General features: G+C 32.5%; 1 protein-coding gene across 3 annotated transcripts in view; it reads left to right on the top strand.

Moving 5' to 3' along the window:
* FOXK2 (forkhead box K2) overlaps nt 1-20,302 on the top strand; it is a 154,132-nt gene that overhangs the window by 111,085 nt on the left and 22,745 nt on the right. For all 3 annotated transcript variants that reach the window (XM_074225205.1, XM_074225208.1, XM_074225206.1), the window contains 6 exons: nt 6,430-6,577; nt 7,255-7,401; nt 14,358-14,551; nt 15,422-15,597; nt 16,873-17,169; nt 17,350-17,559. In XM_074225205.1, coding sequence (XP_074081306.1) covers nt 6,430-6,577; nt 7,255-7,401; nt 14,358-14,551; nt 15,422-15,597; nt 16,873-17,169; nt 17,350-17,559 — 1,172 coding nt within the window. The remainder of the gene's footprint in view (nt 1-6,429; nt 6,578-7,254; nt 7,402-14,357; nt 14,552-15,421; nt 15,598-16,872; nt 17,170-17,349; nt 17,560-20,302) is intronic.

The raw sequence follows: 20,302 nt of genomic DNA, 5'->3' as shown, positions 1-20,302 counted from the left end.
GGAGCTGCTCTAGTTGAGTAGGGTATTCATATGGTCATATTTCTGCTTAACATAAATTACTATGGTAGCAGTATATAGATTGAATTAGAGTTGGAAAAAATAGGAAGTAGGGAGAACAAATAGTCTGTTGGGCAGTAGTGTTAGGTGAGAAATGATGAGGGCCTAAAGTAAACTAAGTAAGGTGGTTGTTATGTGGAGAGAGAGGGAAAAGAGGGAGGTCCCATTAAATGATCATAATTTTCTTAGTAAATTAAAAGACAAGGACTTCAGTTGATAGAGAGGGGGAGGAGAGAAGGTGTGGGAGACTTGAAGAGAGAAGGAAAAGTTTAGAATAACTTCTGTGGGCAGTGAGCTAGAGAATCAATTAGAGAGGAATAAAAGAACTGTTTTACTTCAATGAGGATCCATTTGAAGTTAAATAACATGATTTTAGGAATCATTTTATTAGACTTTAATCAGGAATCAAACAGTTGATCAGATTAAAATGTAATTGGAGAATGTTTAATAAGATAAATAAAAATACTAGAGAGGTAATGTTAATTTTTCCTTTTCTAAGCTGAGATGCTGCACACAGGAATCCCTCTACTTGAGTTTGATAGCATAAGGCAGTTGAAGAGCTTAAGAACTTGTAATAGGAATCAGGCAAGTTTCAGCTTTGCCTTTTTTATCTTCTCTGTTTTTATACTACTAGTATTATTTTCAGCTAGTCAATACCATATGTTAGTCTAAGCATCTTTTTAAAAATCAGAAGTTTCTTGAAAAAACAGCTATAATACTGAAAGATGTTGTTTTTTGCTTGGTTTTTTTTGTTGTTTTGTTGTTTGCTTGGTTTTTTAATAGTTGACCTCAAGAGCAATAAGAATATTTTTCAGGACTTCAGTTTGGTAATAACTGATTGTGAGGTATGGAAGAGAAAACACTAGCTTGGGATCCATAGAATCTGAATTCAGATACCACTTAAATCAAGTCATTTAACCTGTCTGTGCCTCAGTTTCCTGATTCTAAAATTGGGGTTATTGGACTAGATCAGGGCTATCCAACCTTACTTTTAAAAGATTTTATTGAAACAATAGACTATATTTTGATTTGCCATTTTAGTGAGAGCTCTATGGTAGCTGATTTCATTTTCTAAAGCATTTAGTAAACCCACAGAGGGCTGCATAAAATCACATGGGAGGCTACATGCAATCCATGGACTGCATTTTTTGGACAGCCCTGGACTAGCTCTTAAATCTTTGAACTAATGAATGAATGAATGAATAAATAAATAAATAAGAAACTTATTAATGTTAATTTATTAATATGTTAATATGCAAAACAATCTGCTAAATTCTGAGGATACAAATAAAAAAACAAGAGTCTCTTTTTTATGGATCTATAACTTTTCCTTCTACATTTTTAATATTAGTTTAGGTTTCCCTTCCTGTTACAAAGTGTTTTCCTAATTTGTTGCTTTCACTCCCACAATAGTAAATATTCAGAGATAATCTCCTAATCTTATTATAATTTAATGTGTATATAAGAAGATCTGCTCTGGAAAATAAATTATGTTCTTAACAGTGAATTTTGAAAGGAAGAAATCAATTTTTATATTCATGTTGTTATTTCTCCATTATTAGTGCAGGGTATTTGAGGAATATAACCTTTTTTTTTAGTGGGTTTTTTTTTGCAAGGCAAAAGGGGTTAAGTGACTATATTTCAGAAATTTGTATCATAAAGACTAGTTCAAAGTTGACCATAAATTGTAAGGAAGAACAGTTATTAATCTTTTTATAGTTCAATTTTATTTATACCTATTTTATAAAATGCATTTTTCCTGAAGAAAGTACCAGTTTTTAAAAATAAAAATCACTATTTGCAATTTGAATTGTATTTTATATAACTTACAATAAAAGGAATTAGGAGGAGCATTGGTATATTCTATCATTAAAGTAAAAAAATTTTTCTCTTAATATTCTTAAAACAATATGTTTATTTGGATTCAGTATGCATTTTGTAAGACAGAGGTAGAGAGAGAGAGACAGACAGAGAGAGAGAGAGAGACAGAGAGAGAGAAGAAAGTAAGAAAGGGGGAGAGGGAACTGGAAATGGAAAGAGACATGAGTTGGCATCTATAATCATTTGTTTTGATTTAAATTTTTATTCCATTTCTAATCAGTCTTGTTAACTTGAATAGATGATGACTTGAGTTAGTCATGTTTGTTTTATAACTCTTCATTTCTCAGAAATCACTCCAACCAATTCACTCTGTATTTTCATTTTGTAGATTTAATCAAGACTTGGAACTTTCTTCTTTCACAGTAAAACTATAAGCAGGACTTTAAGAAATATATTCACTGATTATCATTGTGACTCACATATGTTAATAGAAATGCATTGAATTCTTTTAATGTATAAATCAGTTTCCAAGGTTTTTGCTGTCATGGAACAGAAACAGCCCTTCCAAACTCTGTATCCATTCAGTGTCATTTTAAATTTAAAGGTCAATGAATTGTAATGTCTAACCAAGGCAGAAGCAATTTCAGTTCTTTTATTATATTAATTTCATGTTTTTCTGTAAAGTCACCTATTTTGTCAGACATTGATTTTATTTAGTATATTTGCTTCAATTCAACAATTTTTTTAAATTTAAATTTTAAATGTGTAATGAGTAATAACACTTCCCAAATTTTCTTTAAAATTAAGAAAATACACTACCAGAAATGTTATTTGAGACAAAGATAATCTTAATGCCTAAACCAAGGAAAGATAAAACATAAAAGGAAACCATAGGCTAATATCATTAGTTGATATTGACTCAAAAATTTTATATTGGGGTGTGTATATGTGTGTTTATATGTGTATATGAATGGGGTTAAGTAATTTGCTCTAAGTCACACAGCTAGTTCTAAGACAAGATTTGAACTTAGGACCTCCAGACTCCAGGGACCGTGCTCTGTCCACTGCACCACCTAGCTGCCCATTGACTCAAAAATTTTAAACAAAATCCTGTCAGACTATAGGGATTTATCTAAGAAGTCATTCATTATAACCAGATGGGATTTTTACCAGGGATGGAAGAATGGTTGTTAGATCAAGAGGGGGAAAAAAATCAACATAATCACATTACAAACCAAAACATCTAGAATCACATGATAATCTCAATAGATGCACAAAAGGCCTTTGACCATGTGCAACATTTTTAATTCCCAAAACCCTGTAAAGTATAGGTACAGAATTTAAGTGTGAGGTACTATGCTATGAACTAAGAATATAAATGTATATATATGTGTGTGTGTGTGTGTGTGTGTGTGTGTGTGTGTGTGTGTATGTATATATACTTGTATGTATATACACATATACATATAGACCTTATAATCTTCAAGGAACTTATGTGGAAGTGATGAGAAAGAAACAGAAGGACAACCTGTGATATAAGAAGTAGAAAAATAAGTAAGAAGGTTTAGACCAGGGTTTTGAGAAACTGGGGAGAGGGAAGGTTCACCTGGGACTTGGGGTATAAAGTATCAATTAAAGCCTCACACAATGAGTGACATTTAAATTGGACCAAAAAGGAAAATGAAAGATGTTAATAGTTGTTAATAGATGTTGTTAATAGATGTTAATAATGTCAAACATAGGGAATACTAAGACTAAAAGGAGAAAAGAAGACAAGAATGAGGGTATACATTGGCTGACTTTCAAAAAAAGGGAACATAATGGAATCTGTAGACCATAGTTCATTAAGTTTCACTTCAGTTTCTGACAGAATTCTAGAGGCTTATTAAAGGGAAGACTAGTAGACATCGAAAACAAGAAAGCAGTATTTTTGGTTTCATTATGGACAGGTCATGCCAAACTAACTTCACATTTTTTTTTCTTTTTTCTTTTTTGCTGGGACTACTAGGTTGGGACTCTGATGAATATTACATCAGTTTCAGCAAAGCATTTGATTAAATCTTACCAATTTCTTGAAGAATAGAGATATACAATTTGGAGGATTCGGTATTATTTGAGTGACCAGATCTTAACCTAGAAAGGTGGTTTCTAGTGGAATGCTCCAACAATCTGTGCTTGTTCTTCTGCCATTTATTGTTTTTATCAGATAAGCATAGATGGCATGCTTATCACATTCACAGCTAACACTAAGTGGGATAAAAAAAATACATGTTTTGTCCTTCATTTTCGAAGAAGACCATGACATCAGGGAGGTGATGCCACGATAAACACATGAATTAGATTTGAATGAGGAGGTGCTGTACAGAGTCCCCAGCCTCACTTTCTTCTCGAGCCATCTGATTCTAGTGGCCAGTATGAATCAGTGAGTGTGACTGGAGGTGGTCCTGGATGAGAGGCAATCAGGGTTAAGTGACTTGCCCAAGGTCACACAGCTAGTAAGAGTCAAGTGTCTGAGACTGGATTTGAACTTCTGTCCTCCTGACTCCAGGGCCAGTCTATCCATTGTGCCACCTAGCTGCCCTACTAAGTGGGATAACCATCATATTGAATGACTAGTCAGGATGCAAAAAAATTTTGATAAGCTAGAGCATTAGCTCTAATATAACAAGATATAGTTTAATGAGGATGAATAAAAAGTCATAATTTGGTTTTAAAAAAATCATCTTCAGGAGTGGAAGATTAGGGCATCATGACTAGTTTGTCTTAAACCTAAAAATTTTAGTGAACTGAAAACTCAATTCTAATGTGACCTAGTAGCCAAAAAAGGTAATGCAGTCCTATTCTGTATTGCTCCTTTTATGTGTTAGCTCCCCCCATTAGACTGTAAGCCCCTTGAGGGTAGGGACTCTCTTTCTGCTTGTAATTATATTTCCAGCTCTTAGCATAATTCCTACCATGTGATAATCCCTTAATAAATCTTTTGATTTAACTTAATAATCATTTGATTATAGAACCAATTCTCATTTTATTTTAAATACATATATTTCTAATGATTAATGGATAAAGAGCCTGTTTGCCATGGATAAATTGATATTACTCTGTCTGAGCAAGAATGACAAATTACCTTGGTTTGATACATTGAAATAAGCATTTGAACTAGAAAATCAAACTGTGAACTTTGGACAAATAAAGAATTCTCCAAATTATCAAGGTAGAAATTGTATTGCTGTTAACATCCTAATTGTGTAAACCTGGGTTTTCTGCTGTAACTGTTATAAAGAGAAAGTATTGCTTTTGACAGAGGAAAAAATATTAATACTGTACACTGAATTTTTAGTCTCAGGTCTGCCTGAAAATTTTTATTTTATTTAAATTTAATCTAATATCCAAGCAGTTCTAGTTTAGAGAGTGAGATATCCAAATTTGCCTAGTATCTGATACCCTCTGACATGATTCTCTGCCCCCAGATGATTTTAGGTAACATTTATAGGAATTTTGAATAAAGAAAAGATCACAGTATGTAAAATAGTTTTGTGTTAATATTCCAGAATAGTCAGTAACCATCCCATTCCCTCCTGGACCACTTCCCTCACTCCTGGAATCAACAAAGGGACCTCTTCTCTGTGATAGTATCAATATCCTCGATAGATATTAATGTCAGTATGAAGAAGGGTGAAATCACTACAGGTGGGTGAGGAGGCACTGAAAAGAGTAATTTTTTTGTTAAAAGCTGGGGGACCATCCTTAATCCCTTTCCCTAGAAAAAGGCGTTTTGTTTTGATTTATCACATTTCCAAGAAGCTTGCTTTTCCAAGAATTTTGGAAAGGTCTTTTTGGAACAAAGAAACTAAAAAATGTGGTTTTTAATATACTGCCATACTTTTAAAAATGCCATTTTTGTGAAAATTTGAGAAAAAAACTTATTATTTTGTAAATTGGATTTTACAGTGTGACAGTTATAAAAGATATTACCAGTCAATTCTGTGCATAATTTTATTGCATATTTAAGATGTGTTTGTGTTACAAAATTACAGTGAATTCTCAGTTTTATTTTAATTAAATTCCAGTTAATGAAATTATTTGTGTAGATTATTTAAATAAAAATGGAGTAAGATAGTTTTTTCATTAACTAAAAACAAAACCTGGACTCCACTACAGTTTCCTTAGGGATAGGAGTAAAAAAATGTTTACTTTGAAATGTTCAGAGTAGTATTTTTCAAGTTCAGATCATTTTTAAATTATATAAATTTTCATTATTGTTTACAATTAGACTTGGAGTTGTGGGAAAATTCTATGAGACAGCATTTTTGTATTGCTCTGAGACTTTTTTTCAGCAGGAGAATAAGTGGAAAATTGAAACTTCAATATAATCATTCTTTGTAATTTTAAATTTTATAGAATATTGCTAAAAAAATCACATTTTCAAAAGGAAATACTTAATTTTGGTATTAAAATTTGTCAATTTTCCTGACAGAGACAACTGCTTAAATAAAATGAGATTTGCCTGTATTATGTAACAAAATAACAGGAATTTATTTTTCTCATCTATAGTGCTGCAAACTCCTGCCCATCTAGTCCCCGGGGGGCAGGCTCTTCAGGGTATAAAATGGGTCGTGTACTACCCACTGACCTACATTTAATGGCTGATAATTCACAGTCAGAAAATGACAAGGAAGCTTCAGGTGGAGATAGCCCAAAGGTAAGTGTTAGTGATAGAACCAGACATTGCTATCTTTAAAAGAGCTTTTCTTTACATATAATAGTAGATGACTAAGTGGTACATTGGGTAGAGCTAGACTCATAATAAGGAAGACTTAAATTCAAATGTGGTCTCAGACACTTATTAGATTTTAGGGCAAGTTTACCTAACTTTTCTTTACCTTAGTGTCCTGTAATATAGTGATATTAATAATGCACAGAGTTGTGAAGATCAAATGAGATAATTTGTAAATTGCTTTGCAAACTTGAAAGTCTTTTATAAAAACTAGGTATTATGACTATTTTGAAGTAATAATTTTAGTTATAAATGATCTTTTAGAACTGATGGCATTTCATATATTCCTCTGTGTGTGTTTATGCTATTCATACACACATACACACAGCTTTCTGAGTTGTTTGAGCATTTAGGGTGATGTTATTATCAATCCTATATTATCTTACTCATTTTTTTCCTTAAATGTAAATTGAAAATTTCTCCATTTGATTTTTAAGACACACACACACAGACACACACACATACACACACACACCACACCCTTTTTTAGACTTATTGTTAGGAGTACCATATTGTTGAATGTAAAAAAAAACGCCTATATATTGCTATTCTGTGTTCAGTCTTTAAAGTTAGTTGTTATTGTTGTTGTCTTTAAATACTAGGATGATTCGAAGCCTCCTTATTCCTATGCACAATTAATAGTACAAGCAATTACAATGGCTCCTGATAAACAGCTTACACTCAATGGAATATATACCCACATAACTAAAAACTATCCATACTACAGGACAGCAGATAAAGGCTGGCAGGTAAATTTGACTTTGTTTCCTTACTTTGTTAATTTGTTACTTTGTTAATAGAAAACAATGTTAATGTGTTATAATGTAAAAATCAGACTGTCTTTGTCTAAAATGCATGAATAGTTTTTTGTTGTTACTTTCTTCTCAAAACTGAATGTGATTCCTTCAGTAGTAATAGTAATTGATAGTTATATTAGAGACAACATAATTTCTTACTCCAGTTTTATCTCAGTAGGTGAAACTTGAACTTCACTACCACTTCCTTGTTCTTTCTATCATTTTATGCAATAAATTCAACATCTATTAGCTGTAGTCTAGTATGTATATTTCTAAGATTGTTTTAATGTCTACATGGTAAGAACAGATTTCATTCTTTAGTTGTCAATCTTTCATTTTTATTACTTGACATTTATTGGGGTGTAACTTATTTTTCTGTGTCTATGACATTTGCGGAAACAGATTTGTATATATATTGAAAATCTCACTAATTCAGATTAATGGGGATGGACAAGTATAAAATAAAAAATATTTTCAAATAAATGCAGGTGCTTTAGGAACAATAATTTAATGAATCAGAGAATAATGATATGTACTGAGTTATTTAGTAATGTCTCATTTAATTCAGAAAATAGATGTTCCAGTGAACTGAATTTCACTGTTTATTAAATAAGGGTTAAAATAAATGGGTGGTTATAATTGTATAATCTAAAGAGATAAAAATAAAGGTTGCCTTTGGCAGTCTCCTAAAACCCCAGAAGATGGGAATGGGACCTTTGAAAAATTACCTTTTGGGGCAGCTAGGTGGCGCAGTGAATAGAGCACCAGCCTTGGAGTCAGGAGTACCTGGGTTCAAGTCCGACCTCAGACACTTAATATTACCTAGCCGTAGGGCCTTGGGCAAGCCACTTAACCCCATTGCCTTGAAAAAAATCTAAAAAAAAGTGTACTTATCACATATAAGTATACTTTTCTGGTATAGAAGTCTAATAATTTTTTTTTTCTGAAGGAAAGGAAAACTTGTCAGACATATCCTATTGTGGGATTTTTAACATTTTCAGTTAGAGATTTAGTTAGTGCTCTTCCATTTTTAATCATGATTTTGATTTTGTGATGATCAATATTTTCATCTGTACTTTAGAAAATTCTGATGTCATAAAATTTCAAGCTTTATGGCTCTTAATGATTGTCTTCAAAGTCACTTCTCAAAGTTTATTCTTTTAATGCTACGTATGAGTTTATAAATATATGAGATTGTAAATCTTTGGGTCTTGGTGTCTTTGGGGGGAAATAGTGCCTTTTTTGAACATCAGGGGTTTTTTTTGAGACTTTCTGTAAAAATGGGTCCATATGAAGTGGTTGAAATACTTAATTATGTTAATGGATGAGAGGCTAGCCCTATGGAGATGGATCAATACCTTCTAGACTTTAATTATTTGTACTTTAGGTGGTTGTCACTAGCCCAGGTAGGATTTCTTCAGATATAGCTATAAGCAATAGCAGTCTTATAGAGGCCCATTAATTTGTGGAATGAATATTCTGTAGATTAACTTCCAAGTTTTTCTTGTTTTGCTTTCTTTTATGGGTAGATTTTTTTCTGATGGTTTTTTAGCCCAAAATTTATACTTTAATTGTTTTAGCGAACTCCCAGTGCAGAAATGCTTCCATTGGTGCTGATCAGCATCTAAAGTTTTCTGACTTACAGACAGGTGATCACAACGTTAATGTGTATCAGAATCAGAACTTAAACCCAGGTTTTCCTTACTTGGGCCAGCTTTCTATTTTCTATGCCAGATTTCCTATCTCTCTCATAAGTAGTGAAATAACCTTGCTTAAACATCTAAGTACAAAATAATCAAAATTGCCATTGATGTGTGTTTTAAAGTTTGCAAAGTATTTTACCTATTTTTATACCATTTGACTTCAAAACAACTCTATGAGATAGGTTTGATTGTATTGTATCCTATTTTATCTGTTTTATGTATGAGGAAATTGAGGATTATCTTTTCCATTGGTTATATAATCTAGTAAATAAATATCAATGGTAGAATTTTAAAACTTTTTTCTCACTCTACCACACTAGTTTACTTCTCTAAAATAAGTACTCTAATGGTTAGGGATAGGTACTAGACTTGTAATTTCTCTAGGGAACTCCTAGGTGAAAAAACTCCCTCTACTGAAGATCAGAGACTTGTCTGCAATTTAACAATATTAAAGAATTGCCTAGAGTACTGAGGGGTTAATTATACTTCCTCTTCACCATATAGCTAGAATAGGTTTTAAATCTGCAACTTAAATCTCTATCTTTCTGACCCCAAGGCTAGTTTTCTATGCCATTTTGTTTTAAATGTCACATTTTTTCATATTTATAGGGCCACCCTCAGAATTTTTTCATAGTTTATGGTTCTCTTTGTTTTATGTTAAAGTTACCTTAGAATCAAAAGAGCATCATACTGAACATCACTATTTTGAACAACTGTATTATAAACAACAATTTTTAGGTTTTTTTAATTTGTTTTTTTCTTGCTGTTTGCTCCTACTTCCCTTAGCTCTATCTCTTCAGATAATACTGTTTATAACCAAGCTTGTTGGATTTCTTTTTCATAAAATATGATAAAATAGGTGAGCCTTTGGACCTTTCCTTTAGAGTAAGGTAGACTTAAACTAAGCTTCGGTTTCTAGACTTTGATAATTTAGCAGAGGATTTTTTTAAAAAACTTCTGAGTTCATAATGTCTTCTGAAAGTTTGAGTTGACTGGAAATGTAGCCTATTGAAAAAAATAGTCATTTCTAAAAAGGCAGTCCATCATTTAGGAAAGCTTAATCTATTAAACATTTTTTCCATACATAAGATATTTGTCCCATACTTGAGGACTCATCTCTCTGAACATCCAGCTGTTAGAAATGGTTTTCATTAGTATTTAAGTAGTTAATTTGTATCCAGTTTGACACAGCACTAAAGCTTTTCAATCCTCCTTCTATATCATTACAGTCCTTAGCTTTCTTCAAAGCATAGTTCAGGGGTATTTTCTTCCTAATTATCTTCTCCCCCATAAGTATTATAAACATAATATTGCATTGTATCTATGAGTATATGTTTTATATATGATTATCTGTTTATACAATAAATCTTTTGGCCCAATATAAACATCTTGAAGATAGAGATGTTGGTTTTTTCTTCATTATCCCAGTAACTGAGAGGTAGCTCCGGCATAGGGAATAGAGAGCAACCTCTATACATAATATGTGACACTGCACAACTCACTTATCCTTTCAAGTAATTTGTATCAGAGGTGTCAAACTTGTAGCAGACAAATCTCTGAGCATAACTGAACCAGATTAAAATGTAATTGGGAAATGTTAAACAAAATTTAAAAATTCATAATGTTCATTTGTGGTTTCCTAAGTCAATATGAGTTTTCAGGGATTCCTTTCATTTTGAAGACACCACTGCTCTATGCAACTTTCTGAAGCTGCATTATAAAGAAGATACCACCCTGAATTGGTAAAGTTTTATTTAGCACAGTACATAGTAGGTACTTAGTAAATGTTTGTTGAAGAAATCAACGTTTTATTTTTTTTTATATAAACACAAGCTGTTTTTAATTTGTTTTTCCTGAGACCATCTGAAATCTATTAGCCAGATTTTTGTTTGGCTTAATTTTGTTTTGTTTTGTTTTTGGCAGTTGGAGTTAAGTGGCTTACTTAGGGTCCCATAGCTAGTAAGTGTTCTGAGGTTAGAAGTGAACTCAGGTCTTCCTGACTTCAAGGTCTGTGCTCTATCCAATGGGCCATCTTACTGCTCCACGGAGTTGTTTTTTAATGATTCACAGATCCCTCACTTTTTCAGCTTAATTAAAATTTAGAACATAACTCCCATTTACATAGAGATCAATTTACTGAGACAACACTAGGTCAAGAGTTATGTTTTATCCATTTCGTAGACTATATAGCAAAAACTTTTTTTTAGGGTTTTTTTTTTTGCAAGGCAAATGGGGTTAAGTGGCTTGCCCAAGGCCACACAGCTAGGTAATTATTAAGTGTCTGAGACCGGATTTGAACCCAGGTACTCCTGACTCCAAGGCCGGTGCTTTATCCACTGTGCCACCTAGCTACCCCTCCACTGTGCCACCTAGCTGCCCCTAAGAACTTCTAATGGTCTGAGTTTATTGAAGAGCTAAGCAATTTCCAGGTATTCTTTTAGGACAAAAGACATATTTTTTTCTTTTTGCAACATTTTTTTAACCATGATGCATTTTATACTTAGTCTTATTATCATGTCATATTCTATCCTTTATCCAATGTTATGTACCACATCACAAAAACATCAACTGTAATATCCAAATTTATTTTACCTTCCTATGAGGATAGCATACAACACATATTTGTAGCTTTTCCCCCTAACTTGTTCACAGTACTTTTTTTGATTCCTAATCTTTTATGAGAACCAGTTATAAATGTTATTCCCATGTTTTCATAAATTTCTGCTGTACTTTTTTTTGGCTTACAAAGATATAATCAAATATTCTCAGTGAGCTTACTTTCTGTTTGTACATATAAACTTGAAAATAAACTATAATAATAATAACAGGAATAATTGATAGAATTAATTATTAATAGAATAATAACAAGAATATGAACTAGAATAATAACAAGAATAATGCACAGCTACTTCAAATGTAAAATGAGGAAATTAGATTAGATAATTTATTTGGTTCTTTTCTGCTCTATGTAATTTGCAGATAATAAAATAAGTGCAAAGATAAATGAAAAATTAAAATGAGTATTCTGAATAAATATCATGAATTAGGAAAAGAGATTTCATTGGAATCTGGAAAAATCTAGGAAGGTCTTTTGCAGGAAGTAAGGTTTGAGTCTGACCTTCAAAGATAAGTAATATAGATATAGAAATGGTTTTAGTGAGAGCATATTAATTTGCTAAGTGTTCATAGGTAGTTTGAGGATTACTTTTACTCAGTGCAGTTTTATAGTCCAGAACAAAAATATTCCTCTTGAGTGTGATTAAATTGCATTACAGAACTTAGAAATTGCATTACAGAACTTAGAAAATATAACTAAACTCAGTTTATTGTCTTGGTATTAGTCATTTGTGTTACTTTGCTATTTTTCCCAGTTTTTTTATTTTTTTTTATTTTTCCCAGTTTTACAGGCTGAAATATTTCTGTAATATTTGCCTTCTTTTACCTGGTACATATAGGTAACTAGAATTTGAGATAGAAAAGGAAATTATACTCCAGAATAAAAATGTAAATTTAGTTAACATTGATTTTTAAAACTGAAAACAGCATCCACCCTGGGGTTTCAAGAACTAGTTTCACTTCTCCCTATAAATGATATGAATGATAAAAGTATAAGTGTTACATTTAAAGTGTAATTATGGTGAATAATATTTTATGCCTGCTTCTAGATTTCAGTTGTGATAATTTTCTTTTATCCTTCTAACAATACTTGGGTTGTTTTACTTCAAATTAGTCATTGCATTGTGTACTTTAGTTTCATGGTTTTCAGTATTTCTATGCATTGTTAAATACCATTTTGCAGTGTGGCCTAGTGGTCTGAATATAGAGCAAAAATTACTTTTATGTCTGTGCTCTAGCACTTGACAGGAGCTAAACTGTTTTAAAAATGGATCTAAGAATAAGTCAATCAAAGAATGTGATTAGATTAAGCAGTTCACAATTACATGCTTAAATATTATGAAATTTTATTTCTTTTGTCTTCTAAATCTGTTGGATTCTAATTTCTGTTCCAAGATCATGGAGACTCAAATAATAGTTGATATAAGTTTATCTTCCATTGCAGTCTTAGGCAGGAAAAACAAAACAGGCTTTATTAAAAGTACTAAGATTAATTAATATATGATAATTAAATGCATTATAGCATATGGCCTGAAATCTTTTGTGTAACAAAACTGTAACTTTTGAGCCTCTTATAGTCTATAATATAAAGTCAAAAATGGATTCTGTAAATATTCTCAAAAGATAATCATAAAATTTAAGAAAGGACTTTGTAGAGTTTAATTACTTAGGCAGAACCTAGTGTTAGATTTGTTTTTAAATTTAAGTATTGGCTTAAGTTCATGGTATCTATTATAGTTTGACTTAATTGCCAAACAATTCAGAAACATTTTGTGTTTCAGTGGGAAGTGCTATCTTATTTATATAAGTATAAATAAATATTCCATTAACTGCAAACTTAGGACCTAGGGTATTAGAACAAAGAATAGATTAGGTAAGAAATGAAGAGATAATGATGCATAGCCCACCTCACAGGATTGTTGTGAGGATCAAATAAAATAACATATGGAAGAAGGGCTTTAAAAAGCATGATTAAAAACCATTATTATGTTTACTGAATTCCTCCTTGGCTATTCTGCCAAAGTTTTTGTACAGGGTTAATTTTATTTTCATTGCCCAAGGCAGCTAAAACTTAGGAAAAGTGGGTTTTTATTGTTTTTTTAAAGATTGACTTATATCAGCTTTGTTTGTCTCCAGTCAGGGAAAGATTAACTGTAAAGTCATCAAAAATAATCTAATACATGACTGTTACCAAGTCACAGTCCTGTTTTTCATCTTAAGGAGTTATAAACGGAAAGCTTTCCATTTCAAATTTGTATAAATGTATCCATGTTTTGTACAATGACTTCTGCTGTCACTCCTCCATTTTACTCTCTATACTATGTTCTTTTCTCCTTTAAACCTTTTGTTGTGGCCACTATGTTCCTGGCTCAAGGGAATTTAAACTATTGTTCATCTAGTGAAGCAACTACTGAGCAATAGAAACTACATTAGAACTCTTCCAAAGCTGTTTCCAACAGCTTTCTTCCCTGATATCTACAGGAGCTAGAGACTTAGGCCTCTGCATTTCCAGGCACTACTACTAGGCCACATTTTTAAGTTCTTAGTAAAGAAATATATGAATTCTACGTATTTTTTTATGTTCCATAGAATTCAATTCGCCACAATCTCTCTCTGAATCGTTATTTCATCAAAGTACCACGTTCCCAGGAAGAACCAGGCAAAGGCTCATTCTGGAGGATAGACCCTGCCTCTGAAAGCAAATTAATAGAGCAGGCTTTTAGGAAAAGAAGGCCTAGGGGAGTACCTTGCTTTAGAACCCCTCTGGGACCGCTCTCTTCTAGGTAAGGACAAAAGATGACAAAAAGACCTCACTTATTGTTAGTAATTACCTTCAATGTAATTAAATTTCCTTTTGGAAATAAAAGAAACACCAAATGCATTTATAATTAAATGTTGGGAAGGGGATACAAAAAGAAAATGGGTAAAATTATTAGATGGGTATAATGTCTCTAGTGGCCCAAAGCATGGTCAGTCTTTATCTTAAGTTTTAGTTTAAATTAAAGTTATAAGTAATGATTAACCCTCTTCACTGAATTTGTTTTTCATTTCATATTGTTAGTGTTTAGTAGTAAACTTTAAATTTGAACAACAGATTGTTAGATTACAAAAGCATCTTTTTAAACTTTCTACACATGGTTAATTCATAAAGTTTTGTTTTGACTGTCTTAATTAATTGAAATGTATACTTTTTTTTTACTTCATTGATATATGCTTTGTTTTTTAAAATGGAAGGAAATGACCAAGATTTAAATCTTAAGGCCCCTCTCTACTACTTCTGGCCACCTATTGTCTTACTGTATTAGTTAGAGCTGCTCATAATGATTCTTTCTTTTTAGAACAAGCAGCTAATACTGTTCCATGGACCACTTGGCCTGCACTGAGTATGGAGGAGAAATGCTACCTGACATCAAAATGGTCTCTTTTGTAGACTTTATCCAGTCTCCTTCTGAATCTACATCTAAGTTAACAGAGGTTCCATAGAAAATAAGAATTACTAGAATCTTTTAGTCGGTTGGCAGAAGACAAAAGATGCCCCCTTCTGCAAAGTACACATATTGCAAGTTAAAAGACAAGGCAGCTCTTGAGTGCTTTAAGTTACTAAAACTACTAGATGCTTCTTTCTTTTATTCTTTGTTTTTTTAAAAATACAGAAGTGCTCCAGCTTCTCCTAATCACTCTGGAGTGTTGTCTGCTCACTCCAGTGGAGTACAAACCCCTGAGAGTTTGTCAAGGGAAGGTTCTCCAGTCCCTATGGATCCCGAGCCTAGTGCTATACAACCTAAACTAGCAGTAATACAGGAAGCTCGGTTTGCCCAGAGTGCACCAGGTGAGAAATATGAAAGAAATGATTCAATTATTATTGGAAGAATACTTTTAGATCATGTTCAGATGGTCTAACCCTTATCTGATTAGACACATTTTTGTGGACATTATAGACAAAGAATATCTAAGCCATAAAATCGTAGCAAGAAGTAAAGTTGTACTGAGGCTTATCTAGATATGATTTCATAGACCTTTTTAGTACCATGATCTATTACAAATAGAATAGATATGCTTCTCAATCTGTGTTTGTTTAGGGACTATTAATGAAGAATAATATTTGTTTCCTGCTTGGATACTTAATTATCTCACAATTATCCAAACAGGTAGTGGCAAAAAAAATTGTTTGCAAGGAATCTCAAAAAAAATCTCTTGTAACTTGGGAGAAACAAAACATTTCTAAAGTACTCAAGGCATTTATGAAACTGTTGTAAACCATAGGATCACACATGGTTCTCTAAAGTCTCAAAAAATATCCAAGCTAGTCATTGTGATTGTATTCATTCAAAGGAAATCAATAGTATTATTGATGACCATGAAGAAGGGTTATCTTTTGGAGAAGGTATTGTTCAGCATCAAAGTGACCAAAAGGTTAGAAAAACTGTGGCTAATTATATTTCTGAATTAATATCTTTTATTTATTCAACCTCATATTTTTCATAGAATTCTAAATTAGTTTCCTGTTAACATTGTGAGAAATCAATATTTCTAATTAAATTGGTCTATTTTGAAAATTAAATATTGTAATGTGAATACTGAATAGTAATTCTTTTTTTATTTTTAATGTTATATCACAACTGCTAAAATGATTTATCTGTTGACATTTAACTATGAGAGTTTCTACCTCCCTCCTTTAATGTTTAAATCAGTGTGCTGTTTATTATATTATTAGTAAAAATTAAAATAGACAAGATTGGCGAAGTGTTTACAACTATGTTGCTACATTTTCCTGTTAATTCTGTTTTGCTTGAAGTTGCTAGAGATTATTTTAATAGCATTAAGTGTGACTCAGTTCTCTCCTAAATTTTCATCTATCTGGTCTATTATTCATTTTGCATTTATCTTGGAGAAAAAGTAGGAATGTAGATGCTAAAATGAGTGAACACTGAAATAGAAATAAAAAGCAAAATCATCATATTAATACTTATAGCAGTTAATTTGTTCCCATCACTTGTGATATATTTGTTATAACTAGTAACTATAACCATTGCAAATTAATAAGAATCAAGGTGCTTTCTTTTTATCACTACAAGTCTATGATTAATGTATTTGATCTTATCAGGTTCACCTCTGTCTAGCCAGCCAGTTTTAATTACTGTACAACGGCAGCTACCACAAACTATTAAACCAGTCACCTACACTGTTGCAACACCTGTGACCACCTCAACATCCCAGCAACCTGTGGTACAGACGGTTCATGTTGTTCATCAGATACCAGCTGTGTCAGTCACAAATGTGACTGGATTAGCTCCAGCAAACACTTATACTGTAGCTGGACAGGCAGTGGTCACACAAGCTGCAGTGGTTACTCAGTCCAAGATAGAACCTCAAGAAAATGGAGACCACAGAGAAGTAAAAGGTAAGTAATCAAAGAAGTATTATTTAGAAAGTTTTTGAGAATGGAAGGTAAAGGGGAGTTTTGCTAAAACTAGAAGTTCTATAACGTATTAAAGTAATTCTGTATCATCTAATGCATGTGCTTACTTAAATTTTGTGATTTTTTTTGAGCTTTCAGTTAATGTTGATTATTTTCTTTCAGTTAAAGTAGAACCTATTCCTGCTATTAGCCACACTACTATAGGAGCTGCTAGTCGGATCATTCAAACATCGCAGACCACCCCCTTACAGACAGTTACCATAGTGCAACAGGCACCTCTAGGTCAACACCAGCTACCAATCAAAACTGTCACACAAAATGGGACACATGTAGTACCAGTCACCACTGCAATCCAGGGACAGGTCAGCACTGGTAAGAAATCACCTAAAAATGTTTCATTATGCTATAAATATGGTGTGGGGGGGGGTAGGGCAGATAATATACAAGGGAAAGAGTATTGAGGAAAATTACTTCTTCAAAAATATATATATATACACACGCACACATACATACACCCATTTTTTGTAAAATACTTTCCCTTCCTGATTTGGTTTGCTCTCCAAAACATCATAGATGGCAGGAGTATTGAACAGGCACTGTTATTTACTTAAAAGATGGCTGTATTTAGCTTGTGTGAAGTATTTCCTACAAGTCATATATTCCATATGAACTAGATGTGAAATTTTCTAGACAAAATGCAAAATATCTTGTTGCAGGGTAAATAGTTAAGTTTACTTAGTATCATTTTTGAGACCTACTGTGTATATAAAACTATTAACTTTAGAGGAGATGGGGCAAAAAGGAGAAGATACACTTATTAGAATACAAAGTTAACTAAACATGAGACTAGAAACACAATCATGAGCCTGATAATTTGACATAACGAGCATACTAGTTATCTAACACTTGTTATGCCTTCTTGACCATCTCTATACCACCTTAGTAGCCAGCCCTGTTAACCACTCTATACTTGAATAACCTCTTTTGATTCTTTGACCTAATGAAGTATGTTTGGACCCAGTTCTTGATCTCTAGCTAGTTCTCTTTACCTGAATGATTCCCTGTAAAAACAACACTGATAAACTATGAAAAAGGTAATGAACTTGCCAGCAACCACCCAGTGGATTAAACAGCCCATCATGGTAGCCGTGTGTTTGTGTGTGATAGATCAGAATGATAAAAAAAAAGGTAGAGAGAAAAGAAACTAGAAGCAGAAGCATCAAGCCAGGAACTATAAGAGAAATGAAACTTTGATGAACTTACTTGCTTCTCTCTCTGTATCATTTCCTAATACACTACTCTTCAGCAATAGCTTCTTGAGTAACTTATCACCATTCAGTCATTCAACAAATATTTGAATGCTTTTCATGGACATGACATTCATACTAAATGCTATTAGTTTTATCTTCTCCTCCTCACCAAAAAAAGTTATGTCCCTTTGTCCCCAGCCAAAGAACCTAGTGAAAAAGGTGCTAACTCAAATTTCCCTTTCCTTAGGTAGTTGCCTTTTTGTGTAGTCCAATTCATAAAGGATTATCATAGATTTAGATATAAATTACAGATATGGAGCAAACCAATATAGTCCCTCTCATTTTACAGATGAGGGAACCAAGACCCAGAAAGGTTAAGTGACATGGCCCAAGGTCTCATAGGTAATAGTAAGTCTCAGAAATCAGTTTTATCCACATTATTAATTCTGTGAAAAGTCTTTGATTTAAATAATAGGTTCACATAGACCTAACTACAACCCATTTTCTTTTGATAAGAACTATGTAAAGTGAAAAATCCCAGGAATGTAGGAATACTATTGTTTATTTTTTTTGAAAAGGGTCCAGACTTGTAATTTAATTGTAACAAAGGATTTTTGATGAGGAAACTGTACTTCTGAAGATGGAAAACTGAACTTCAGCTTAAAGAGTCCTAGAGAGTTTCCTTGGGTACTCAAAGCTTAAAGTGACTTGCCCAAGGTCATATAATCCAGCATATGTCAGAGGGACGACTTGAATCCAGGTCTCTTAGACTCTTCTAGGCTGGCTCTTTTCCCAGTATGCTATGCTGCCACCTTGTGATACCTCCTATATTCAAAATGACAATAGTCATGATATTGATAAACTATAATACATGACTAGCAATAATATATATATATATATTTTAATTATCATTCCATTTGTGTTTTTGACCAGACCTATAATTTATCACAGAAAGAAAGGTATTCTCCTAAATAATAGTTTTTCTATAAATTTTGGTTAAATGACTAACCCAGGTTTACACAGCCAGTACCACTTAGAGCCAGGACTTAAACTATTTAATTTTACCAAATGCCAAAGCCTCCACTCCAACCACTGTATCATCCTGTCCCCATATTAAAATGTTATTACATTAACAATTTACAATCTACAGTCTTCTCCAAAGCCAGATTATCCCAACCACTGCCATTGGGATAAGAGATAAAAAAGTAGAGCAATTTAATAAATGAAATTCTCTTTGCCTAGAAATTCCCAAGTTATAAATTGTTCTAGGTCATTTGAAAAATATTTATTTCCTCTATATCCAAAGGGTAATATCAATACATCATATTGCTTGTGTTTTGGGGGGTTCATTTCTGTGCATTTCCTTATGATAAAATATTTAATCCCATAAATTTATATATGTAGCAAAATGCTGTGAGTTATCTAGCTTCTGATAGAATTGGCAGTCCTGGTAGATTACATTACTAAGTAGATCTATCTTCTTCTTTTACTGTCACCACCCTAATATAGACCTGCAATACTATTACAATAAATCCCTCTCAATGCCTTCTCCTTCTTTTTATCCTTAACACTGCCAAACTAATTCCATACATTGATCTGGCATAACACCCTCATTTTTAGCTCTCTCTTCCTTCTTAGTAAAATTCAAATTATTTAGTCTACTTTGTATCCAGGTTCTGCACAATTTGATTCCCCCATAATTTTGTAGCCTTGTCTCATCATATTTTTCCTTCCTTCCAAGTTACCATTTCAGGTAATCTCTATTCTCAGCTATGTCCTGATTTCTTCTTCTTTTGGACATTTCCTTATTCTTTCAAATTTTAACATAACTGAAGACTATTATCTTCATCATTTAATCACCTTCC

Source organism: Macrotis lagotis, chromosome 2, assembly GCF_037893015.1.
Source record: "Macrotis lagotis isolate mMagLag1 chromosome 2, bilby.v1.9.chrom.fasta, whole genome shotgun sequence".
In the NCBI taxonomy this organism is placed as follows: Eukaryota; Metazoa; Chordata; class Mammalia; order Peramelemorphia; family Peramelidae; genus Macrotis; species Macrotis lagotis.
The sequence above is the reverse complement of the archived record's forward strand: the minus strand, read 5'-3'. Positions and strand labels throughout refer to the sequence as shown.